This window comes from Vanellus vanellus (assembly GCF_965231255.1).
Source record: "Vanellus vanellus genome assembly, chromosome: 26".
Classification (NCBI taxonomy): Eukaryota; Metazoa; Chordata; class Aves; order Charadriiformes; family Charadriidae; genus Vanellus; species Vanellus vanellus.
The window spans coordinates 5,352,591-5,375,044 of NC_138931.1; the positions used below are offsets into that span (position 1 = coordinate 5,352,591).

At 41.9% G+C, this 22,454-nt stretch overlaps 1 protein-coding gene across 1 annotated transcript in view; it reads right to left on the bottom strand.

Moving 5' to 3' along the window:
* The window catches only part of ACTG2 (actin gamma 2, smooth muscle), a 124,449-nt gene extending 118,005 nt beyond the window's left edge, over nt 1-6,444 (bottom strand). Inside the window, exon 1 of the mRNA XM_082495637.1 lies at nt 6,440-6,444. Within this exon, the coding sequence (XP_082351763.1) occupies nt 6,440-6,443 (4 nt within the window). The 5' untranslated portion in view covers nt 6,444. The remainder of the gene's footprint in view (nt 1-6,439) is intronic.
* Nucleotides 6,445-22,454: the final 16,010 nt, after the last annotated feature.

Below are 22,454 nucleotides of genomic sequence, written 5' to 3' on the forward strand. Positions count from 1 at the left end.
CACAGGGAAGGGGGACAGGCAGACACAAGGTTCGGACCAGCGCGAGAGGATCCAGGGAGATGCAGATGGCTGCAGAAGGTGGCAGGATAGATGCCAACAGATCAGGGAAGTCTTGAAAGAAATTCCTTCACCAAAACACTGTACCAAACCGATTAAGGAAACAGGAGTGCTTCTGCACTTTCAAGACCGGCACTGCAGACAATTACGGAATTTTGTGGAGGCTCCAATTAGACAAGTTTACTTACAGGGTACAGCTACCCCTGGCCAGATTCACAATTCAACACAAAAGCAAGGCAAATCCCAGTTAATTATGGAACAGCAGCTTTCTCCAGATTGCTACTGACCCTAGTTAAGCCCATTGCACAAAATTTCTGTACTGATTTTGTGCCATTAAGGTGTTAAAAAAAAATAAATAAATCAAGACTCCTCTTCCTATTACTAGACACCCCTTGTCTTCTGTGCATCGGACAGGAGCCACAGGCACTGCGGTTTGCATTTCTATGTGTCCACACTTTTACAAGTCCTGAGTTATGCTATTTTTAATACTAGAAGAACCTCAGAACAAGATTTCCCCCTTTCAGTCTCCAGCCTGCCTGCCATAGCTGTTCCCATGTGCTATTTAACAGCATAAATACAGTAAGCCTGACAAATTGTTTCTGAGAAACTGTTAAAAATGAAACAATACATTATCAAGGGGGTTTAAAAATATTTGCGACCAAATTACAAGTGATCCAAAGAGTAGCAATGTTGCTTCTCCAAAGAGTTGCTTGTCCAAAAAGTCGCTTGATGCTTTCCTACAAAGCAAAAAGGTCCTCCTCATTTCAAAGGATTCATCAACAAGTATCTCATCAGCCTAGCTAATAAAGCCCAACAAGTACTTAACATGATGCAATCAAAGTACTGTCTGCAGACCCGCAACCACAAGTTTAATTGCTTCACAGCGCTGGCCACAAGTATCACATCTCCAGATCGGGACGTGGATACACCGCCCATGAGGTCCTCTACCCCACAAACTGTTCCAGATACATATGTGTGCTCCAAGGGCATTTTTTTCAACCTTCCAGGGGATTTTGACCACCTTACAGACATGAAAAAAGCTGCACAGCACCCGCACTTAATCTTCTGTTGCTACATGTAAAAACCATCTCCCAGCTTTAGTCTTAAGTAGAGCTCTTCCTCAGGCTATTTTGAAACTGTGCTTCTTTGGTCTGAAAACTACTCCTGATTTGTCTTTAGCAGGCACCTCTTGCACCCAGAGTTCCTTCCCATGAAATGAAATTGCACCAAAACGCTACCAAGTCTTTAAAGGCTACAGAGATTATCCCCCCCCCCCCCCCCCCCCCCAAGGAGCCAACTACATCCATAGTCAAAAAAGAAAAGTATATTTCAAATTCCTAATGCAACACTTCACAAAAAGACATCATTTCCCTTTACTTGCAGTAGAAGCAGACAAAGTACTGCTATTTTAAATACGCCTAAACTTCCTACCATTTAGGTTGTAAAAAACAAGAGTTGACAGCACTTTAAGAAGTTTCAGTCCTGAGTTAGTTTCTCACTTCACTTCAAAGTAGGTCTTCAAAGCACAAACATATTCTTTCTTTGTAGGCACTAATGAATTTTTAAGTAGTTGGTATTTTGATCCCCGTCCAGAATAGTACGTCTTAACAACTGACCAACATTATTAGGGCATGTCTACACAAAGATGCACAGGAAAGTTATGCCCAGCTCAAACCTTCCGTTGATTTAAAGCACATTAGCTAAATCTCATTAACTTCCTGTGTGAATGAGCTTGTTGAGAAGAGGACTTAAATCCAGCTGAATGAGACATTAACAAAGGATCTCACAGCTTTAAAAAGCTACATTTGGTTACTCAAATTATTTAAAAAGTTTATTTAGACTGTGATTCTAAATATCTGAAATATGAGTATTTCCACTAAATAGAGGTTAACCTGAAGGTACATTTGGTCAAGAGCATTGGTCAAGCTGTTCCTTGCTCATCTTTCACCCCATTACTGTCTCATTTTACTGTTCCGATACGCAACACTTTTGCCAAATTGCTGTGCAGCATGTGCACCACCTTCCACAGGAGAACCCATCAATGCATAGGCAATGGTCTGCATTAACAGAGTCCTATACGAAGACCAAGAGAGAAGTATACAGAAGAAGCCACAAGATTACATTTCAAAGACGTGTAAGCAACATCTAGGAGATAACAATTTTATACCTTGACATCAAGTGACCAATATCGAATGACACCTGCAGTGTTCTCTAGATAGCAATGACGCTCACGGTAAATAAAAATGAAATAGCGTATCACTGTTCTTCATAAAACACATCACTACTTTATAGTCTTACTTGCAGCACAGTACACCTCCCTCACTGTTTACGGTACACATTAACTTGATTTATAATAGTATACAGTCCTTACAGTCTCCCTGTGGAGCATTAATAATCTAAGAATTCAGCTACCTCCACATTATTACGGATGTTAATACACAGTTCATTAAGCTCCTTCACAGCACTCAGAAAGCAACCTGAACACACACTGCTTCTTTGCCCAGCTTTCTTTGTACTTCTAACTTGGCACTTTGATGAAAGCTACTTTTTCTCCAAGACCTTAATCACATTAAAACAAAGGTGAAGTTAGAGACTCATCTAGGAAAAATTCCATTTATTAAGCACATCAGGGTAGCATGCCAGCTTCTGCAACTCTGAATACGAAGTTCCTTTCCAAAGGCTTAGGCATTCCTACATCTACTCTTGAAACAGATACTCGCTCCTTGCTGAAAGAGAACAATTTTAGTTCAGTAAGCAATATAAAACCAGCAACTGATTATACGCTTGAAAAAGTTTACACTGAGTTGGTCTATTTGGCTTGTCTTGAAATAAATATTTCATTTCCCTTTCACATAAAAGACTTGGAATTCAGAAAACTTTCAAAAACTAACCAAGATGCTGCACTTGTGGGATCAAACATTCTTAAAATCTTTTTTTACTATATAAACCTCATAAATTTCTCCCATGTTAAAAATTAGAAGGAAGCCAAAGTTTACAGGTAAACATGAAAGAGAGTCTTTTGAGTCTCTCTCTACAGTGATAACTTCTAAATGAAAAATTAAGTCCCCAAATCTTTAAGATATTGAAACTTAGTTATTAAAAACCTGAGGCTGTCTGGTTTAAGTTTTCATACTTAGTAAAGCCCACACTAAAGCTGTTGAATTTTTGTAATCATCCCCACTGACATCTGAATTCAAAGCAGCTCTTACCTCCAGAAACCTGTACCAACTTCTAGACACCGTCTCAGCCAATTCCTCCACCGCCTTTCTCCCAGCCGATGCTCAGTGCCACAGCCCGAGTCGCAAGCCGCAGCCTGAAAGGATGCAGACATACCGAAGGAGGATTTTTATAATCTGGTTGGGCTCACTACATTGTATAACTGTCCTGCGTCCAATCACAAGCTCTGCGCGTTACACAACGGCTGAAAATGCAGGAAGACACCATACGGTCATAAACTGTTACTACACGCCTCTGCCATAGTTACGAAAAGTAAGCGAACAGTCTCTCTGAGTAACAGCAGAGTGCGTACACATCGACCCGAACAAGGAGGTTCAAGGGTTTTGCATAACCTGCAACACTACAGGGAGAAAAGCCAGCCAGGGCCCCTAAAATTCAAGCTGCATAAATATTTACATGCTTGATTCCAACAACTGTAATCAGGATTGGGATTTTCTCCACCAAGTTAGCATTTCCATAAGCCTCCGTTGTGCAACTTGCACGGAAATATTTTTATTAGCAATTAGCCAGTTTTTTCAAGAGGTCCCAGATCTCAAAGCTCTGTTCCACAAGACAAAATTTAGCAATCCACAACCTCACCAAAAATGGAAAATACACAATATAACTTGGGCTCATTCAATTTCCTAATGGAAAAACGCAGCATAAAAGTGATGTTCAGGGCCGCCGTGAGATGGAAAAGGAGGCAGGAGTAGAAGTGAGAGACTTGAAACAACAACAAGAAAACCCATTAATTAACATGCAGTCCTTTGGCGTAAATCTGTTCTTCCCTCCTCGACCTACCTCTCATTCTGCAGGAGGACAGCACAGTCTTAAAGGCTGCCCTTACACCTCTAAGCATCGCTTTATAATTTGTCCCATCACAGCCCCTGCCTCAAGTTTGCCATCAAGTTTGCACCCCACGAGGGAAGCAGTTACCTCTCCAAATACATCACGTGCTTGTGGTATTAACGAGACACCATCACTTCTACCAACGACACCATAAGTGATAATTAAAACAGGCCACCAGAAAGCAGCACCCACCTACCAAGTGCTGCCCACGTTTATACACAGCATCTCCTCCACTTGCGCCCAACTGAGAGCCGGCCAAGAGCACAGCACCTCCAGGGCAGAAAATGAGCTCGTTTTACCTGAAACGCACCTTTTGAACCCAAATTTGTGGAGGCAAAAGCCAGGCCGATGGCGCCATCTAGCTCCCTCCGCTTAAGGAGCAAAGTCGGTATTATGCAAGTCTCTCAAAAAGTTTGTCGCACACCGCCTAAGCTTGCCTAATTGTCCAGACCTGAAAGCTGCGGATCATCAGATCAGAAATCGGCATGTGCTTGTTCTTGCATCAAAGAACTGACTACTGAATAGGGCGCATTTAATTGAAAGCTGACACTTTTTACGTGCGATACTCTTTATTCATCATTTACTAAAAATGCAGGGAAGAAAGCCAATTAACTCCACTGATTATTTTATGCTATGTGTGCGTATATAAAACCACATTATGTTCCAGCATTTAATCTCCACTGCAAAGAGATGTTGAAAAGTTTCCTCCTCTACTTGCTCCTTTTCCAAATATTGGATTCTTTCCTTTGTTCTTTACTTCTGAATTCCAAATGTTTTAAAAACCAGAAACATCTAATTTCAGTAAGGAGAAAGCTTACAGCCCTTACTGCAAGCTTAAAATTTAAGACCGTAAAGCAAACTGCTGCACCACAGGTCCACAGACTGCCTGCAAGATTACTCATGTACAATACTTTTGAGGAATATGCTGGAAATTATTTTAGCTTCAAGGCACTTGATATGCTCAGAGGGCACAACTGGACTAAGTGATCAATGGCAAAAAAAATTAAGGTTTTGAAAGAAATAAGCCATCTGCTTTTTCACTCCACCATCCAGAATTTTTTTTTTAATAGTTGTATTACACAATGCCAGGAACTCAAATGCTGCTTGCCCTGAATATCATAGTTCAAAGTATAATTGAGTTCAATGCAAGTAACATTACTTACGTATCCAATTAAACAAGACTTGTCTATTTACCTTACAATTAAAACTAATTGCTCTAAAGTTCATCATTGGTGAGTGGAGAATTTCATCACTCAAAAGATTTATTTCCGATTACTTAGTATTTACACTCAATAATTTAGTTCAAATAAACCACCTACTAATCTGGATGCTTCCACTTGAAACCCAGCTTCCATGATCGACAGCCTGGACAGATCTAATCGCAGGTTGTTTGGTTAAAATTCCTTGCAGTGAATAGGTACTTAATCACTGCCGTACTTGAGATGAATGTTAATTCAAGATATAACTCTTGTGACTGCTGTTTCAAGACAGTGGAATATTTTACAGTGCATCTTCAAACTCCATAATACTGTGCAAGACAGGCGGGAATAAACAGATGAGACACTATGTACTGCTGCACTTTATTGATGGAAGTGAAATCACAGGAGACAATTTCTCTTGGTCTACTTCAGTGCAGGACACGTTGTCATGATGATCCTACATAGCTAGTCATCTTTTTTTATTAACTGCTTAATATCTGAAATGTAAACTGACGGGAGCATTTCCCTCGCTTGAGAATGTTACTCCTACGAGGAGTTCACTTCTGATTATTTAGAGAAAATACAAGTTTTTGACGCCTTCTTCTGAGACGTAGAGCGTTCAGTTTAAGGATGAAACAAATACTTCAGAGTGCCCTAGTCAAATTACAAACGTTTTCCGTTAGACACACATTGGTAAACTAACTGACAATTTACAGTCAACTTTCTGAGCTTGAATATTTATTCTAAGGCAGTTTTGCAGCACTGAGTCAGGACAAAATTGTTCTTTGAAGTCATCTATTTCCACTGTACTGAAAACCGCGTCTTGTGTATAAGGATGGCACACAATGGTTATCTCATATGATCAAAACTGAGAATAATATGACCCAGTGACCGCAAGCACTTGGTAACTAAATCCCTCCTTTGAACCTTCATATATTGCCAGGTAGCAACAAGAAAAACACACAACATAAAAAGGCAAGGCTGATGAAGGTACTGAACAACTGTTAAGAAGTTCTCTGTTCCACAACTTATCGGAAAAAAAAAAAAAAAAAGTAAAAAAAAAAAGTCAGCTGTTGCAAGGCTCCCTTCTCAGAGGAACACTGTCAGAAAAAGGCACATCATCTTCTCAAGAACATCCTGTTTCATCAGGAGGGCGAGGTGTAGGATGCCTCATTCATGACGGCCAAATGAGTCTCCTGACTACAGTTCCGTAGCAATCTCCTAATTTAAGTTTGCTTCCTACCAAAGTCATAACAAATATGTAATCTTTTACATCAGTGAAAAGATTCAATTTATACCCCCGTGAACATCTTCCAGAATACACTTAACATAAAACAGTAAACACAAGAAAATAGCATCACGTACTAGTAGAATAAAGACCCACTTCCACCCACAACTTGGAACAGCAGAAAGACTAAGCCATTAAGTCTGATCTTACGGAGACATTTATAAATCCATTGAATTATAAATTCCTTGAAAAAGCACTTACCAGAAGATATGCTTTAATTTGAAAACTTCTACTGTTCTCTTCCCTAATGCTGTATTAAATATACACAGGGAATTACTGAAATTGCTCTGAAAGCCTACCGTTTAATTCAATGAGGAAGGCACCAGTCCTGGGTACTACTTACACATAGCTCTCGTACGTGACTCAACCCACTAAAATATACATCCCTCTCATCTAACAGAAAGGATACCTGGAGGCAGTCCACGTTAAGAGAATTCCACTTTCCCAGTTAGAGAATGCAATGCTTTGTGTCCAACTTCTGCTCTTCTTAAATCCTGAATTTAGTTACAGCTGGTATTACAGCGCTGCTTAGAACTTTTCCTGCAACTGTGTATTTTTAAACACTTGTAAGAAAAATCTAGGGTCCGAGGTGTACATCAAAGCAGACCAATGGTTCTTCTACGTAAAGAAGTAATTACAAGATGGAAGTGCCTTTCAAAATACTTACAGCTGATTTCTGGGCAAGAAAGAAGAAATCATTTTCAAGGAAAAACAACAACAAAAGACCAGTGAAGCCAAAGCCATCTACTCCACAGGCACAGATCAAAGCACTTCAAAAATCAGTGGAGAAGGAATGTGCTTTTTGCGACCTGCTATTGTATTCACTACGTCCATAAAGTAAGTCAGACGCCTACGTCTTTCCTGGACCTCCAGGTATGCTTGTAATTAAAGGCAAAAGCTCAAATCATTTTTATTCTAAGACTAGTTTATGGGTCAACACCGCATCATGCGAGGTTGCTGACTGCGACCCTTAAAGCATCATTGCCTTCAAGTATTCCCAGATGTCCACAGAAACACTGTCAATGTCAACATACACTTAGAAGACAGCATACAGCCCAAACTCAAGTCTGCAATAACTCAGCCAAGGGAACACCACACAACTGAGCTAATAAGCCCGAGTATCTAATAACCCTACTCGTAATGAACTACAAACGGGAACTCTGCAGTTAGACTTCACATCTACGACTTCAATCTCTTCATTTCTCTAACATCACACCGCAGAACAAGCCTTCAGTGCACTCACGGGTTCTAGCCACGAGCCAAAACCCATGATCAGCCCAACAGCTCTGACCTATTCAATGCCACAGATCAAAAAATGGAGTGGATATGCAAATCTATATACTACGTCTAAACTTGAAATATCTGCTGCTGTTACCTGCTAAAGCTGCAATTTTGTAATTTTTTGGTATTATTTTGCTGTTACCATATAGTTAGCACACTCATATTTTAGCTTTCTCTTTCTCTCTCTATATGCATATCTTATTTTTGTGACTGCAAATAGTTTCAAAAGTGCAGCAAAATCTCTGCACAGAAAACCACCACCGACTGATCTCGCTACAGGCTGTGCAAAGAATACGGAAAGTTCCTTTCTTTAGTTGAAGTTGCTGTTATTTTCATTTTCTAAAGGCAAAACATGTTTACACAAAAAACATCCATATAGTTTCGAACTCAGTACACCATTTGCTCAGATGCCTAAAAATCTACCTGCACCAAATAGCGAGCAGCCAGGTTAAAAACTCTGGCTGCAAGACTCAAAGAGGGGGAAAAGGCGCAGATAGCTGTACTTGTGTTCAGTGATCCCGGTATCTGGTTCACGGTTCAGTAAGCAAACAGCAAATGCAGCTTCACAGCACTGCCCAACTGCTCCAGCAGCCACAACTCCTCCTCCCACCAACCCCAACCTCCTTCATCTGAAATGAAAAAAGCCCTTTTAATCTTCAAAGCATGGCCACAAGTCAATCTCAAACTTAGCACACTTTTTAATTTTCTTTTTAATTATCCAGCTGGGAGAGTTATGCCTTCCTTGCTCAGTGACCTTTCATTCCTTCAAGATTATTTCAAGAAATCTTTCCTGGGAATAATCAGCAAACTTATACCACTTGCAGAGGAAATGTTTCAAAGCTTCCAGGCACTGAGGGGGAGAGACAGCATGATTCTTCGTGTGCTTTTTGTGCAGGCAGCCTTTGCTGTGTTACACAGCACCCTCGGTTCTCCAGGCCGAGTATCTTCTGGGTTCAGACTGCTGACTGCTGTGAGCGCAATCCCAGCACATCTGCTCAAATACCTTCCCAGAAGTAAGTTGTCACCATGCTGGGTTTTAGAGCCCCTGAGTCCTTTTGTGAAGCCAACCTCCAAAATGGCAAGAGAATTTCATTCTGCTGGAACCAGCAAAAGGCAGAGCACAAGCAGATCATCTACTGGTGCCAGAGAGCAATAAAAGATGCTATTATTAATTACATTAGCAATAATAGATGCTATTATTATAACCGACAACTGTTGACCAACTGTTTGTCCCATGAGTTTTGGTCACTAAGCATCACTTGGTTTCCCATAGCCATAGCCACGGGGAAAAATTAAGTCATTATTGCCATTAATGATTTTTAAGTTAAACCAGCACTACTTACTCTCTGCCCACATACTAAACAATCATATGCAACCCTGCATTTGATTCCCACACGTTAAGCCAACCAATTACTAATTTATTAATTTCACAACAAGCCTGGAAGTGTTTATAGAGACAGGCTTGTGTTTAACCAGACTTTCTGGTTAACTTCCCATACTCATGTTTCAGGCAGGCTTAGGTGAAAGTATTTACATGCACAGCGATCAAGATCCACTTCCTTATAAATGTGCATTTGTACATCTTGCTCGCGGCTCGAGAAGTGAACGTGATGCCACCGATTCAGTCCTCTGACTCCACAGGGACAATTAGTAAAGAGAGGAGGTAACTAGGACCTGTTGAAACTCAGCTGACATCTAACCTGTGCGTCATATAACACGTTACCCTGGAGAGATGTAAGATGTAATTGAGTCCAACAGCTTTGAAGATTTTTCTCCATACGTAAGTGGTTAATTAAGAATGCATTAAATATATATTAATGCATTGAATATGCCTGCAAGCAACAAAACTGTTAAAGAAGGCTTAGTGAATTCTTCTCTGACTGAAACAGCAGAAATGGCACAGTCCACTTAATATCGAACTCATTGCTCAGGAAAAGCACAAAAATTGTAATATTTTGACAGAGTTCACATTACGTACAATAATACTTATGCCAACTACAGTTTATTGAAGGAAAGCTTTTTCTTTTCAGCAAGACATGCCTTTTACAAAAAAAAGTATTTTGGCAACATTTAATGGAATACTTTTTTCTGATTTTTGCCAGTAGAACAACTCTTTTTAGCCAATATACTGTCCTTTCAGTATTAAACCATACTGGCTTCTTCATCTTCAGGGCTCTTTTGCAAATGTCTGTATAGGACTACTTAAAAAAAAAATATTTAAAAATCGCAATTATTCTTACTTAATTGGCATCACTTAAAATGTGAGAATTCTTTGCTGATACTATTTGGAGTAATATCATTTAGGCATACATTTTGCCCTCAAACAAAATTTTCCATTTGAATAATTAAGAGGAAAAAAGACCAATACAGATAGAGTCTCCTTTGAAGGTACCCACATGCTGTGCTTTCTCCATAATAAATCTATTACCTGCCATTCAACAAAACATTATCTGTCACAACAGTCTCCAGAACAAAAACAGTAATTAGACTCGGATCTTAACACACTCAGCGCACTGTTCTGCACTCTACGATTTAGCGGGTTTACAAAGCAAGGAACAGTGCACCTAAGCGAGATTAAAATTTGGGTTAATATTGATCATGAAATCTTTACCAAAACCAAACAGCCAAAGATGAGAGCTCAGATAGCACTTTGGGTTTAGGCTCATTTATACTAAGAAACTTAATAGAAGCTTAATTGACAGCTTGGCTTGATTCGATTGTGCCTTATTAGGCATCTTCATGAAAAGCATTAAATGCGTTTGATCCCCTCCAAAGGAGGGGAAGACTCATTAGCAATGGATGTTTACAAGTACTCAGGGCTCCAGATTACAGGAGTTCTTCCCCTTCTGCAGAAGGGGCTTTTTAGATCTATGTTTTTTTACGAGAAGGATCATGTATCATCTCCCAAAGAGCTCAGGCTTCCATCCTTTGCTTTTTCTGATATTTGCAAACAAGACAGACGGACAATGAAAACATCAGCTTGTTTGAAAGCCTGACTCCTAAGAGCCCACCTCAGTACGCGACCAGCAATCCAGGAAGATTCAAGCCATGGGTCCAGCCAACACTGAAGATTATTGTTTATACCTAGTCAGATTTTCCGTTTTCTGTGTTCTGAAACGAATACAGCAGAAACTGAGCTGTTCCCGTTCAATTTTCAGATTCTGGCTAAAGCAAATCATTAGATACACTATGTTATTACAACAAAAACGTAACACTCGAGTATTAAAAAAAAAGCCACCCCCTTGTCCATAATTTTTTTTTTGTTTGAGGTTTAAAAGCACCTACTAGTAAGTTGAAATAAATTACAGGTAACCAAGAAGCATCTAACAGTCTGAATAAACCACAACAGAGCCCTGTAAAATTATATTGATAATAACTGTTATGCTCAGCATAATCTTCCAAAATTCCCTACACAAAATTAAATGGTAGCCACGCAAGTACTTCCAATATCAGCAAATGACTGATAACTGTTATTGTTCCATACGAAAGGACAGAGAACAGTATGAGAATACTGCAATTATGTCTTGCAATCTGATCCTACAGAATAAGGACCTGGAGCTCCAATTTCTTTCTTGTCAGTCTGAATCCCAATTATTCCTTAGGTCTGGCAACGAAACGCTTATCAGGAAACCACGCTCTTGAAGCTTTTATCAAAAACTCCAATCTGTTAAAATACGATCAAACAAATGCTTCTTGCATAGGAACATCTAGTCAACTTTCAGAAACAATTTATTTTGTATTAAAAAAGGGTAAGTAATAAACAGAGCAAAACCTGTAGAATTTATGACTTTTTTTCCCCTGTCACAGGGATTCAAAGACCCCATGGAAATCCAAACCTTATCACAGCACAGTGCTATCACCTCTGGGACATTTTCATTTTATACAGCCCAAAAAATAAGAAAGAGGTTGCTAACTTTGCAGTGCAGCATTTTATTTCCATTGCAAGCTTCTAAATAAAAAGTGAAAGTCGTGACATGGAGTCACATGCCTGTTTTTACGAGATTCTCATATGACCTTGAACACTGATAAGAACATATACACACTTTTTTTTTCTCTAAAAGCACAACAAAACAGGAACACTGAGCTATACGCTTAAATACAAGACAATACAGGTAAGTAATAAAAGGAACAAGGACAGAAAAAAAAAAAACTTCCGATCACTACTTCTGTGCTAGAAAAGAAAGAGTGCTCAACAAAGACATGCTTCATGGCAGACTCCAGTGGTCCAAGATTTCCAGCATTTTCTTCCCATTGCTAATGCCAGGTCAACAACGCCACCCAGAGCACTGGGAGAATGGGATAAATTCACTAATGACACATTAACCGCCTCATCATATAAACACAGCTAAGAGCACACTTAGTAAACCGAGTGTTTAAGGTACATTCCTATTAAAGCTTCTGAATGGCAATTTATTCTCTTAACTTTTACAATCTTACAAGTGTACTAATAGCCAGCATACCACTAAAATAGGCCTTATTGCCCTAGGCTGCCATTTCACGGCCATGCAAAATAAGAGTAAATCCAATTAAAATGTGTTGCTACATTTAGAGCCCAAACTACTCAAAGCATCCACACACGAGGTTAATGCCCAGGAATGTAAGTGCATAACCCCCCCCCCCCCCCCCCGAAATCACTTTTTACTTACTTTATTGCTACACCAGGACCGCCGTATACCGTGCATTCTCAAAATGCTTCAGACAACTGTTCCAATGACACAAGCACTGCAATAGTTTGATTTAAAAATAAATTCAGACAACAAATTTGGGGGACATGGATTTGAAATCTGTTCAGTGACTCACTGCGTTTCAAAACAGTCAAAACCAAAATAATGGTGAGTCAATCTCTCCTTCACCGTTTATACTAATTTGAGCCCATACTTCAAGCAGTTTTAATCTAAAGCAAGTGTAAAGGAAACTGGTGCCGAATTAAAACAGTCCCTTTTATCACAAAGGAGATAACAAGCAAATGCTGGTTAAATGCAAACACGAGTAAATAAGTTCAGTTATTGCTTTCATACCACACTGAGCCTAAAAGTTCAAAAATACTTACAGGTACCGTGCTGCTACTTACAGCTCCTCAAATACAATTACAACAGGACTAATCTGCTCCCATCTGCGCCTAAAAATACAACTATCAGACAGAGCTTGTTTTCTCTGGCATTTTGCTGACGCAAGTACAAGATCAAAACATCAGTCATTCAGAGGAGAAAGATTTATCGGTCTCCATAATACACAAGCTAAAAACCATCATTCTAAGGTGCATGCGACACACTTACCAATACACATCCGTTTTATTACATGCTTAGTAACTTAGGGTTTGGGGGAAGAATAAAATATCCTCGCTGCCTGAATGTGGCGAGAAGTAGTTCTGGAAATTCCCTTTCACTAGAATAGGACAAAGTTTATTCTCTCCTGAAGCAGCTATTTTATAAATAAAAAAAATAAAAGTAAGACCAGACACTTGGATGGTAAGCACATTCCCTCCCCGCCCTCCATAACCAGCACTTTCATCTCCTGGCCTGAGAACTGAGACACAAGGAGATTTAGATCACTGAATTTCTAATTATAAACCTGTTAAAGGCTAGTTTTACAATTACCTCAAGCCCAGCCGTTCCTCTGCAAATAATAAAATGGGAGTCGTCGGATAGGAACAAAGAGTATTTCAATACGTTCCCACTGCACAGGATGGAGACAACTAAACTGTGTGTGGTTTGGGACTCCCTTGCAACAGCCTGGCTGGGCCCTCGGCCGTCAATTCGTCCCCGAAACCAACCCAGAATTTTAAACCCAAATCAACCCACCTCTACTCCGGGGCTACGACAGAGCCAAGAAAAGAGTCACAGCTCTCTGCAGATCCAAGGCGAACTATGATTCACTATTTACTAGACTGATGACAACAGTCAGTAACAAAAAATAAGTTCATCAAACCTCCGAGAACGCACTGGATTAGAAAACCATGGGAGATGCACAGTGCATCGCCAGGCACACTGTATTTCTGATGTCATGCACATTTGTATTGCTATGTTTGGCAACAGAAATGGCCAAGATTAACGTTGAGTGCAAGGAATAAAACCAGAGCGGGAGACTTCTTAACTAGATGACTAGTTCTCCCTCCTACGTCCTTTCCCCACCAAGTGCCAGCGATGTTTCAACACTCCAATTCCCCTTCCCAAAGAGGTAGTTCTACTGCCTTCATGGCCAAATTACCATGGCAAGAAATCCACATTTAGATTCATCTCTAATAGAAGAGCATTCAAACAGCAGACGTTTCCTTCCCGTAACCAAAAAATAGCCAAAATATCATCAGGTTTCTCTTCTGCCTTCAAATAAACATTGAAACAAGACAGCTCATAACAACTAAAAATATTTAGCCATAAAGAAAATATGCTCCCCAGTACTGATAGAAGTATTATGTGCGGTACCACGAAGTTAGCACAATGTCTTAATGCCCTTCACCCCTGGGAACGGCTAGAGAATACGGCAAATAGCTTTCATTTTAAATGATTTATTTTATTCCTGCCTTACACTACATCATGATGCATCTCTCTTTACTCATTCCGATTGTCAATATTTTCTTCCTGCAGCTTTTAAGTAAAATAAAACATGCTGCAACTGCTGTCAGACCGTTTCATGACCACTGAAGCTTCATAAATAAGAACATTTGACATAAATAAATTTTTCCAGCAAGACATGAACCATCATCTTCAATGGAAGAAAAACCATTCTGCGCAGCCATCTGCATTTTCTCTTGTAAGGATAAATGCATAAGGAAGTGTTAAAAAGTAAAATACATTTATTGAAGAAATGGGCCCACAGAATCTTTCTGGGCTTGAGTTTTCTCACTATTTTTCTTACATGGTTCATACGAAGACAGTGACAGGAACAGCTACAGTAGAACAAGATCTTCCAAAATCACCTTTTGTGGGACACTGGTTTGTAAACTGCTATAAACTGGAACGGCTCCCAAGGGCGAGACAGCTTACTTCCCCCTGGATCAGAAGAGGTTAACTGCTGCAGTTCAGATTAGGTCATTAGAGCAGCTTCACAGACACTTCTGGAGGAATCCATACTAAAGATGGGTAAAGTTTCACCCATTTAGTTTTCAATCGTCCCAAATCAACCCAAACAGCACAACATGGCCACTTCTAGGACCATAAGAAAGTCCATTATACTGAGGAAGTTCACAGATTTGGCTATAACAGGAAAATAAAATAATAATAATAAAAAAAAGAAACACTGGCAGGATCGAAGAAATAAAACTCAACTTGGTTTCATTAAAAAAACTTTGAAATAGTAACTGCATACAAATGCAGCATCTTCTACAGAGTCTTCTAAACAAATGTGGGGAAAATCCTTAGCTATAAAGTTATCTATTAGGAAACAAAAAATAATTCTCAAACACTGCCATTATCTGAAGCTCCCCCTGAAGAAAAGAGTCTCCAACCAAATAATACCAACAAAGACACGACTTTTATTTCTCCCCTGGAATTCAACTCCTTGTTAGCTTCAACTACAGAAGACAGAAATTCTCATATTAGCAGCCTTTAAAAAACAAACAAACAAACAAACAAAAAACAACAAACCACACACACACATCACTCAGTACGGCTTTAGGGATGCACACACAGGTCTACCCGTGGCTCAGGGAGGGCAAGGAACCCGTAAAAATTCTCCTAACAGATCTGGCTTGAATATAAAAGGAAAGCTTTTGTGGGCTAACCCAAAAAAAAAGCTCCTTGACCTCCCTGACTGAGCGGCCACCCGTACAGGGGTACCAGCACCATCGAGGGGTCACAGCAAGGCTGGGAGTTCGCAACTGGTAATGGATGAGGGCTGCTTAAATTGGTGCTGTCACCAAAAGAAACAATCATCAACCTGCAGCTAAATTATCCTACTATTTGAAAAGCTGGTTTTCCTTCAGATTTGTTTCCGTACTGAAGATGCAGAACGAGCAAGAGGCCTGTACTCAGAGAACCTTATTTCCATCCAGCTCCTTATATCTACTCAACACACGAGCCAGGTGCCCCGAGAAGGCAGTTCACCAAACCTAAGCCTAGCTAAGAGCAGGGCTTACAGACAAGTGACAGATTGGGATAGATTTTAAACCACACGAACTCGGCCTGTTAAGAAACAGCAGGAGCACAACCCACCCTTGAGAATCGCAGTCCTTAACTCCTTCCCTTATCCCCAGGGCTCTGACAAGACATTTTCAACTCCTATTTGCATCTTTACTAAAGCCAAAGGCTTGTTTAAATCCATGATAAAAATCTTAGGGCTTGTTTAACCTCATTGCTAGCCCAAGGTTGAATTTCTTCCAGTGCATCTCCATGTTAATACTGCTCTAATTTCAAGCTATCTGGATCATGACTCGAAGCCAGGAGTAGTGTTGTAAGAGCTCATCAACTACTAATCCAATTCTTCTACGTATCTCAAGGATTATTTTCCAGTTTACTCACCTGAGCTACTTGTTGCAATAATCCTTTATCTATAGTGAAATCACTAGGCAGATCAAGGTGTGCAGCGTTAAGTCTAGTTCTGGCAGTGTGCAGCACACCAGTAGCTAGCTAATGGCTCTAGTATTTGTTCTGCTTCTCTACTAGGTTTTACTGCCTGCATCAAACTCCAGCTGCCAGTAAAACCACTACCCAAATCAGCTTTTTTTTTTTAAAGCTTAAACTGGGTAATTTAAAGATTGCTTAAGCATGGCAACACTGCGCTGCAGCGAGGATACACAGACATTAAGCTCGCCGTGAAAACAGCATTTGGCATTTTTATTTCAGCTGGTCAAGTTCAACAGCAACAGGAAGCCCAGCATTTACCTGGCACTGAACTCATACATAAGAGTGTCAGCTGCATGGGGCAAATGATAAGATGGAAAAAATTGTCAGGCGAGGTCTTTACCTTGTTTTAAATATATGAGGGGATTTCCCTTTCCTGCCAGAATCTTCTACTGGCTCTCCTGCAGCTCCCCGTCGGGGTCAGCCCCTGCCTGCACCTACCTGGGAGGTTAAGGGACACGTTGCGTGGGACCCCAATCGGTCGTCTTCCCAGGCTACAAAATGACAGTGACAGCTCCCAAATGAAAAGACAGGAATTAAATTGTACAAGCCTCTGCCCGCATTCCCATCTTTTATATAATAAAAAAAAAAAGGCAAAAGCCACTAATAACGGATACGCACGATATAGGTAGTTTGCCGTTACCCATTAAGTATGGAAACCTAATTGAAGTCTTTCAACAAGCTTTGTTCGGGCATTTTCCTGCGGTACCTGCATCACTTATTCCTACTCAAAACGTACCTTAAAACAAAAGAAAACCACGCACGATACCGAACGGGGATCACGAGTCAAAAGCAGAAAACAGAAATATTCACTGCCTCCATCTGCACTGAAGAAAAAAAAAAAAAGCCAACCCAAAAAAGCAAACAGATAAATAAAAAGGGGAAAAAAACCCAAGCACCAAACCCTCCAAGCGTATCACGAGAACGGGATCAGACAGAACGCGAGGCCAACCCCTTGAGGACCAGGGGAGAATTAACCTGCATTTCTCCATCCCATTTGCAAGCTTACCACTCTGCCACCCATTTTGTTTCAGATTAAATGAAAGAGAAAAAAAACAAACCAAACAACAAAAAAAAACCCAAACAGATTATCTCAATAAAACAGAGGAAATATTCCCCCCCCCCCCCCCCCCGGCGGCTCCCCGGGGGTGCCTGTGCCGCGCAGCGCAGGTGAAGCCGCCGCAGGTGCCCACCTCAGCCATCCCCCGCGCCCGCCCAGGCCGTGCCCCTTCCCCTCCGCCCAGCACGGGCTGGAGGCGATTGCCGAGCCCCAAAACCGCCGGCAGGCAGCACGCGGAAGGATTTAAAATATCAATATGAAATAAAAAAAATAAAAAAAAAAAAAAAAAAAAAGAGAGGAGGAGAGGTACGGGCGGCGCGGCAGCCAAGGTGCACCGCGGCCGGGCAACATGGTGGAGTCTGCGGGGGAGCCGCGACCCACCTCCCCGGGAGGAGGAAGGGGCGAGCCCCGGGTGTCTGGGGATGGAGGGCGGCTCTGAGGCGGCCGGGATGGAGGTGACAGCAGGCGGGAGGCGAGAGCAATGACGGCGGCGGGCTGTGAGGGAAGAGCGCCGGCGGGGGGAAGGCGCCGGCGAGGCTTCTCCCTCAGGGCGGGCGAGCCGCGGCGCCTTGCCGGGCGGGAGAAGGAGGACGGGCTCACCTGCCATAGCGGGCTGAGGGCGGCAATGGCGCTGGGGGCTGCGGCTCGGCTCCGCTCCGCTCGGTCGGCAGCGGGGAGTGCGGCGGGGCCGGGGCCGCCCCGGCAGGCAGAGCACGGGGCGGGCCGGGCCCCGCTCCGCCCCCGACAAGATGGCGCCCGCCGCCCTCCCGCCCGCCCTTCTCCCCTCAGGGCCTGGGCGCCATGGCGGCCCCGGGGCAGCGGAGGACTCACCCGGCGAGGCCGCACGGGGAAGGAGGAGGGCTCGCGGCCCCTCGGCGGGGCTCGATCCTCTCTCGGCGGGGCTCGATCCTCTCTCAGCGGGGCGCCATCTCCCTTCAGCGGGGATCGGCCCCCCGGGGAGCTTCATCTGGGAGGGTCCCCCCACAGCCCCCAGGAAAATGGCGCTCGCCTGGTGTCACCACAGGCTGCCCTCAGCCCTGGCCCTCTCTAGGGTTTGGTTTGGTTTTTTTTGGTTTGTTTTTTTTTTTTTTTTTTTTTTTTTTAAGGAAAAATCCAGCTTTTATAATAGGAGAGTGAGCTTGAGGGGGGAGAGGAAGGCTAAGGAAGTTGAGCCCCCCCCCCCAAAGATGACACCTCTACCACACACACATTCTGCTTCCTAGAAATTTCACTTTTCTGAGATTTTCAGTTTTCTGTCTGGGGGGATGGGGTAAACCTGACGTGATCTCCCCACCAGTGCGTGGAGGTGGATGTTTTCAGACATCGTGCAGACACCTGCCGTTTCCATACCCCGTACCAAAGATGGACACCACCTCTCTTGCGTCCCTCTCGGCAAAACCTGAAATTCCTAATGGGTTTTGAGAACGTTAACGCGCTTTAATATAGCTTCTGCCCTTTCCAGTACGCACAGTTCTCGGCTGAGCAGAAAGCCAGCCGGTTCACGAAACCTTTTGCCGCTCAATGTTTTTCTGGGAAGCCGAGGCCGGGCCACTGCAGCCGCCTCCGGTAATTTCTACCTTTTCTCCCTCAATGAAACCATGCCACAAACATCAGCCTGTTAATTTACAGTAGGTGTCCTTGAGATAATATTGACTGATGCTGAGCTTTCTCCCCCCACAGCCCCCTTCGTTATTTGATTACGGCGCCTCGTAGCAGTCAGTCGATATGAAAGCCTGTGCTCCCCCGGACCAGTGACGCTAACTGTAATCCATTGCATCATTTTACCCAGACCTGCAATTCTTTGTTGATCTTTCAGTCTTTGCCTTAATAGTTGCTGTTTGCGCAGTGTTCGGCTAGCAGGAATGTTTACTGAGTATTTGTCGGCCAGCTGTCCAACCTCTTCCATCCCACTGCCCCTACAAAGAGGGTTTCATCAGATCCCATTAAAACCCAGGAGCTTATTTTAAGACTGTAGACCCTACGAGGCCTCTGGAGCATTTGTGCTTCTTATCCTCGTGCATCATTTTTTCCACATTCACTGCAATACTCTCCTTGTTAAGCTTCTAAAAGGCTTTCAAATGAACCATATGGAGAACTATATAGGACACGGGTAAGTCACAACGCACCTCTTCTGCTGCTCTAGATTATGAATATCGATCCCTTCGCATTATTCAATACCTGGCCTGATCCCAAACATATACATAGAGTTAGTGCAGCTTTTAAATCTTAATAGCCTTTGTTTGTTAGGGTAGAGGAGCATGGAGCTGTGATGTAAGGGACATTTTAGTAATGCAAGATTGATTGAGACTGCAGCAGTTTTGCCGCCAACAGGAGTTGGTACAGGAAGATGGATCGTATGTATTCAGTGATGCAGTCTCCCTACATGGACTTCCTGTGTTCAGAAATCATTGGCAGAGATACAGTGCTCGCTCTCCCTATTTTTTTAAGTGTTATAATTTTCTATCCTGCCCTCCCCCAGTAGAAGATGGCAGAGAGAAATACAGGTAATACAGCAAGAGACCTGCAAGTGGGAAGTTCAGACATGTGCATCAGACAGATTGAAATTTAACAGATAAAGAGGCCTCAGGGTCACAATAATCCCAAGGACAAGCAGGGGAAAGATGATAAAAGTGGATTTAGCACTCCAAGAATTGAATGTGACATAGCTAGACCCCCTGGAACCCTGGGCTCAAACCCTGCAAAGCATTTTGCAGGCCTTTGTTCCTCTTAAACAGATAAATTACCTTCCAGGTGGCCTTCCGTGCTGTAAAGTTTCAGAAAATATCCCAGCATTTCACTTGTTCAGGGAGCCAGAGCCCATTTTATGCTGTCACACTGTCCTGCTCTAGTAGTAAAAATATTGTTACTGGTATTATTGGCATATATAATTTGGTATTAAAATGTAGTGAAGAACCATGAGGTATTTATAAAAACATTTAGTCACTTTCTGCCTGTGATACACAGGACCATAAAAATGTAGGAAGAATCAGAGACACAGGATATACACGTCTGTGTCCTTCATAACAATGCTATCGAGAGAAATTAGCAGCCATTAATCATTTAGTGTGCAGACCTTTGAGATCCTAAAGGAGACACCTTCTCCTTGTTGTTTTCTTTTCTTTTCTTTGCTAGATCTAATCTAGGAGATTACCTGAGCTCCTCAAAGCTCATCCAGGGATTTACCTGAACAGGTAAGGTGTTGCTGCAGCTAGGCAATTAGTCACAATAGAAGGTTTATGCCAGTCTTCCCAATTCAGCCAGTGTAAAGTACCTGTCCATTGAAAATATATAGCCTGAATTCCTCCTGTAATTGCCCTAACTGGTCTAAATTCCTGTAAAGCTGTCTGTCTTCAGCTAAGACTACATTCCTGGAGTCCCAATTCCTCCCTCTGTTCTTTGTACTAATCAGTCATTATGCTTGCTTTTGTAATGCAGGATAAATATTATAGTATTAATGTAATCACAGTAGTAACGATTAAAGAGTGCATGAGCAAACAGTGCTTTGTGATTATTTGCCGGCCTGAATCACTGCAGCATCTCCACCACAGCCTGCAAGTAGAGACTTGATTTTGTGGCGAGGTTGTGCCCACGTGGAGCTAAAAGTCTCCATAAGGAGATCATGTTGTGGGACAGACAAGCCTTTAGCCTGGGCTGCGTGTCCTTCTCTGCAGCCAGAGAACGCAATATTATTGCGATAGTCTGAGGTAATTTTTAATGAGTATGTTCCCCAAGCATGCCAGCTTTATTTTGTTTGTTTCTTCATGGCTCTGTGCAAATAAAAATGGTAAGGACAGGACTACGAAGGTCAGGGTTTTCTTGAGATGCAGCATGTACGTTACTGGCATAAATTTAAACGCTGAAATGTTTTTGGCTGATATCGCTTTTGTTTACTCAAATTTCCATTTTAAACCAAAGCACTGCCTCAATGGGGATGTGAATCATTGATCTGAGTACAGGATGTCGAAACAACCAAATCAAAACTTCACAGCCAGTTGTATCCAGGGGTGATTGGTTTGGGTCTGGGATCCATAGCTCATTTTCAATTCCCTACCTTGTTTCCTTGGTGGTTGTTTTTTTTTTTTTTTTTTTTTTTTTATTATTATTAACAACATAAAACAAGGAAAAAAAATAGTTTTCCTCACATCAGATTAACAATATTTTATGTGAATCCCTCAGATGGAATCCAGGAGTTAAGAACAACCCAGCACACACATATATGGATAACAGGAATATCTTTCACTGGATTACACAAAATAAAAATGACCTCCCTGGTATTTCAAGAGCTGCCTCGAAGGTGAAAGAAAACTCCCCAAGAAAAGGCAAAAAATTTAGCAACTCACCAGCGGTGGTGTTTTTGCTTCTTCCCCTGGCATGTGGAGTAGTAACTGTAAGGGGAAGAGAACACTGAACTGGGCAGACCCTGGGTTTCTATTCCATAAGGTAGAGAAAGCGAGAGCCAATAACCCTTCTTAAAAAACGCTGTCTACCACCACCTAGCGGAAAACACCACTTCAGGTTCCTTGACCTACATAAATTTATAGTTTATCTTGGGGACAGTCATGACTTGCTTGCTGTTCCCCCTCCCCCAAAACGTTATAAGGAAATAGAGTTAGCAAAAAAAAAAAAAATTATTTCTTTCTAAGAACTGTTTCTAAAACCAAACGGCATGCTCCTGCTCTGTCATCCGAGCTAAATCCTCAGTTTTGTCATATGCAAAATGAAGGTAGTAAGACCCAAGAAGAATTTTATGAAGTTTAATTAGTGCAAAGTGCTCTTAATAGCAAATGGGGCTTTTAGTCCAAGGATCTCGGACTACTTTGGTCCAAGTACTCAAATTACTGAGGCTTCAGTCAGCGATCCAAGAGGCAGATGTACTGCTGCGCTTGCTATATAGAAAGATAAATAGCAGGGGTTGCAAAGTTACAGCTGCCTGAATGCACGTCATA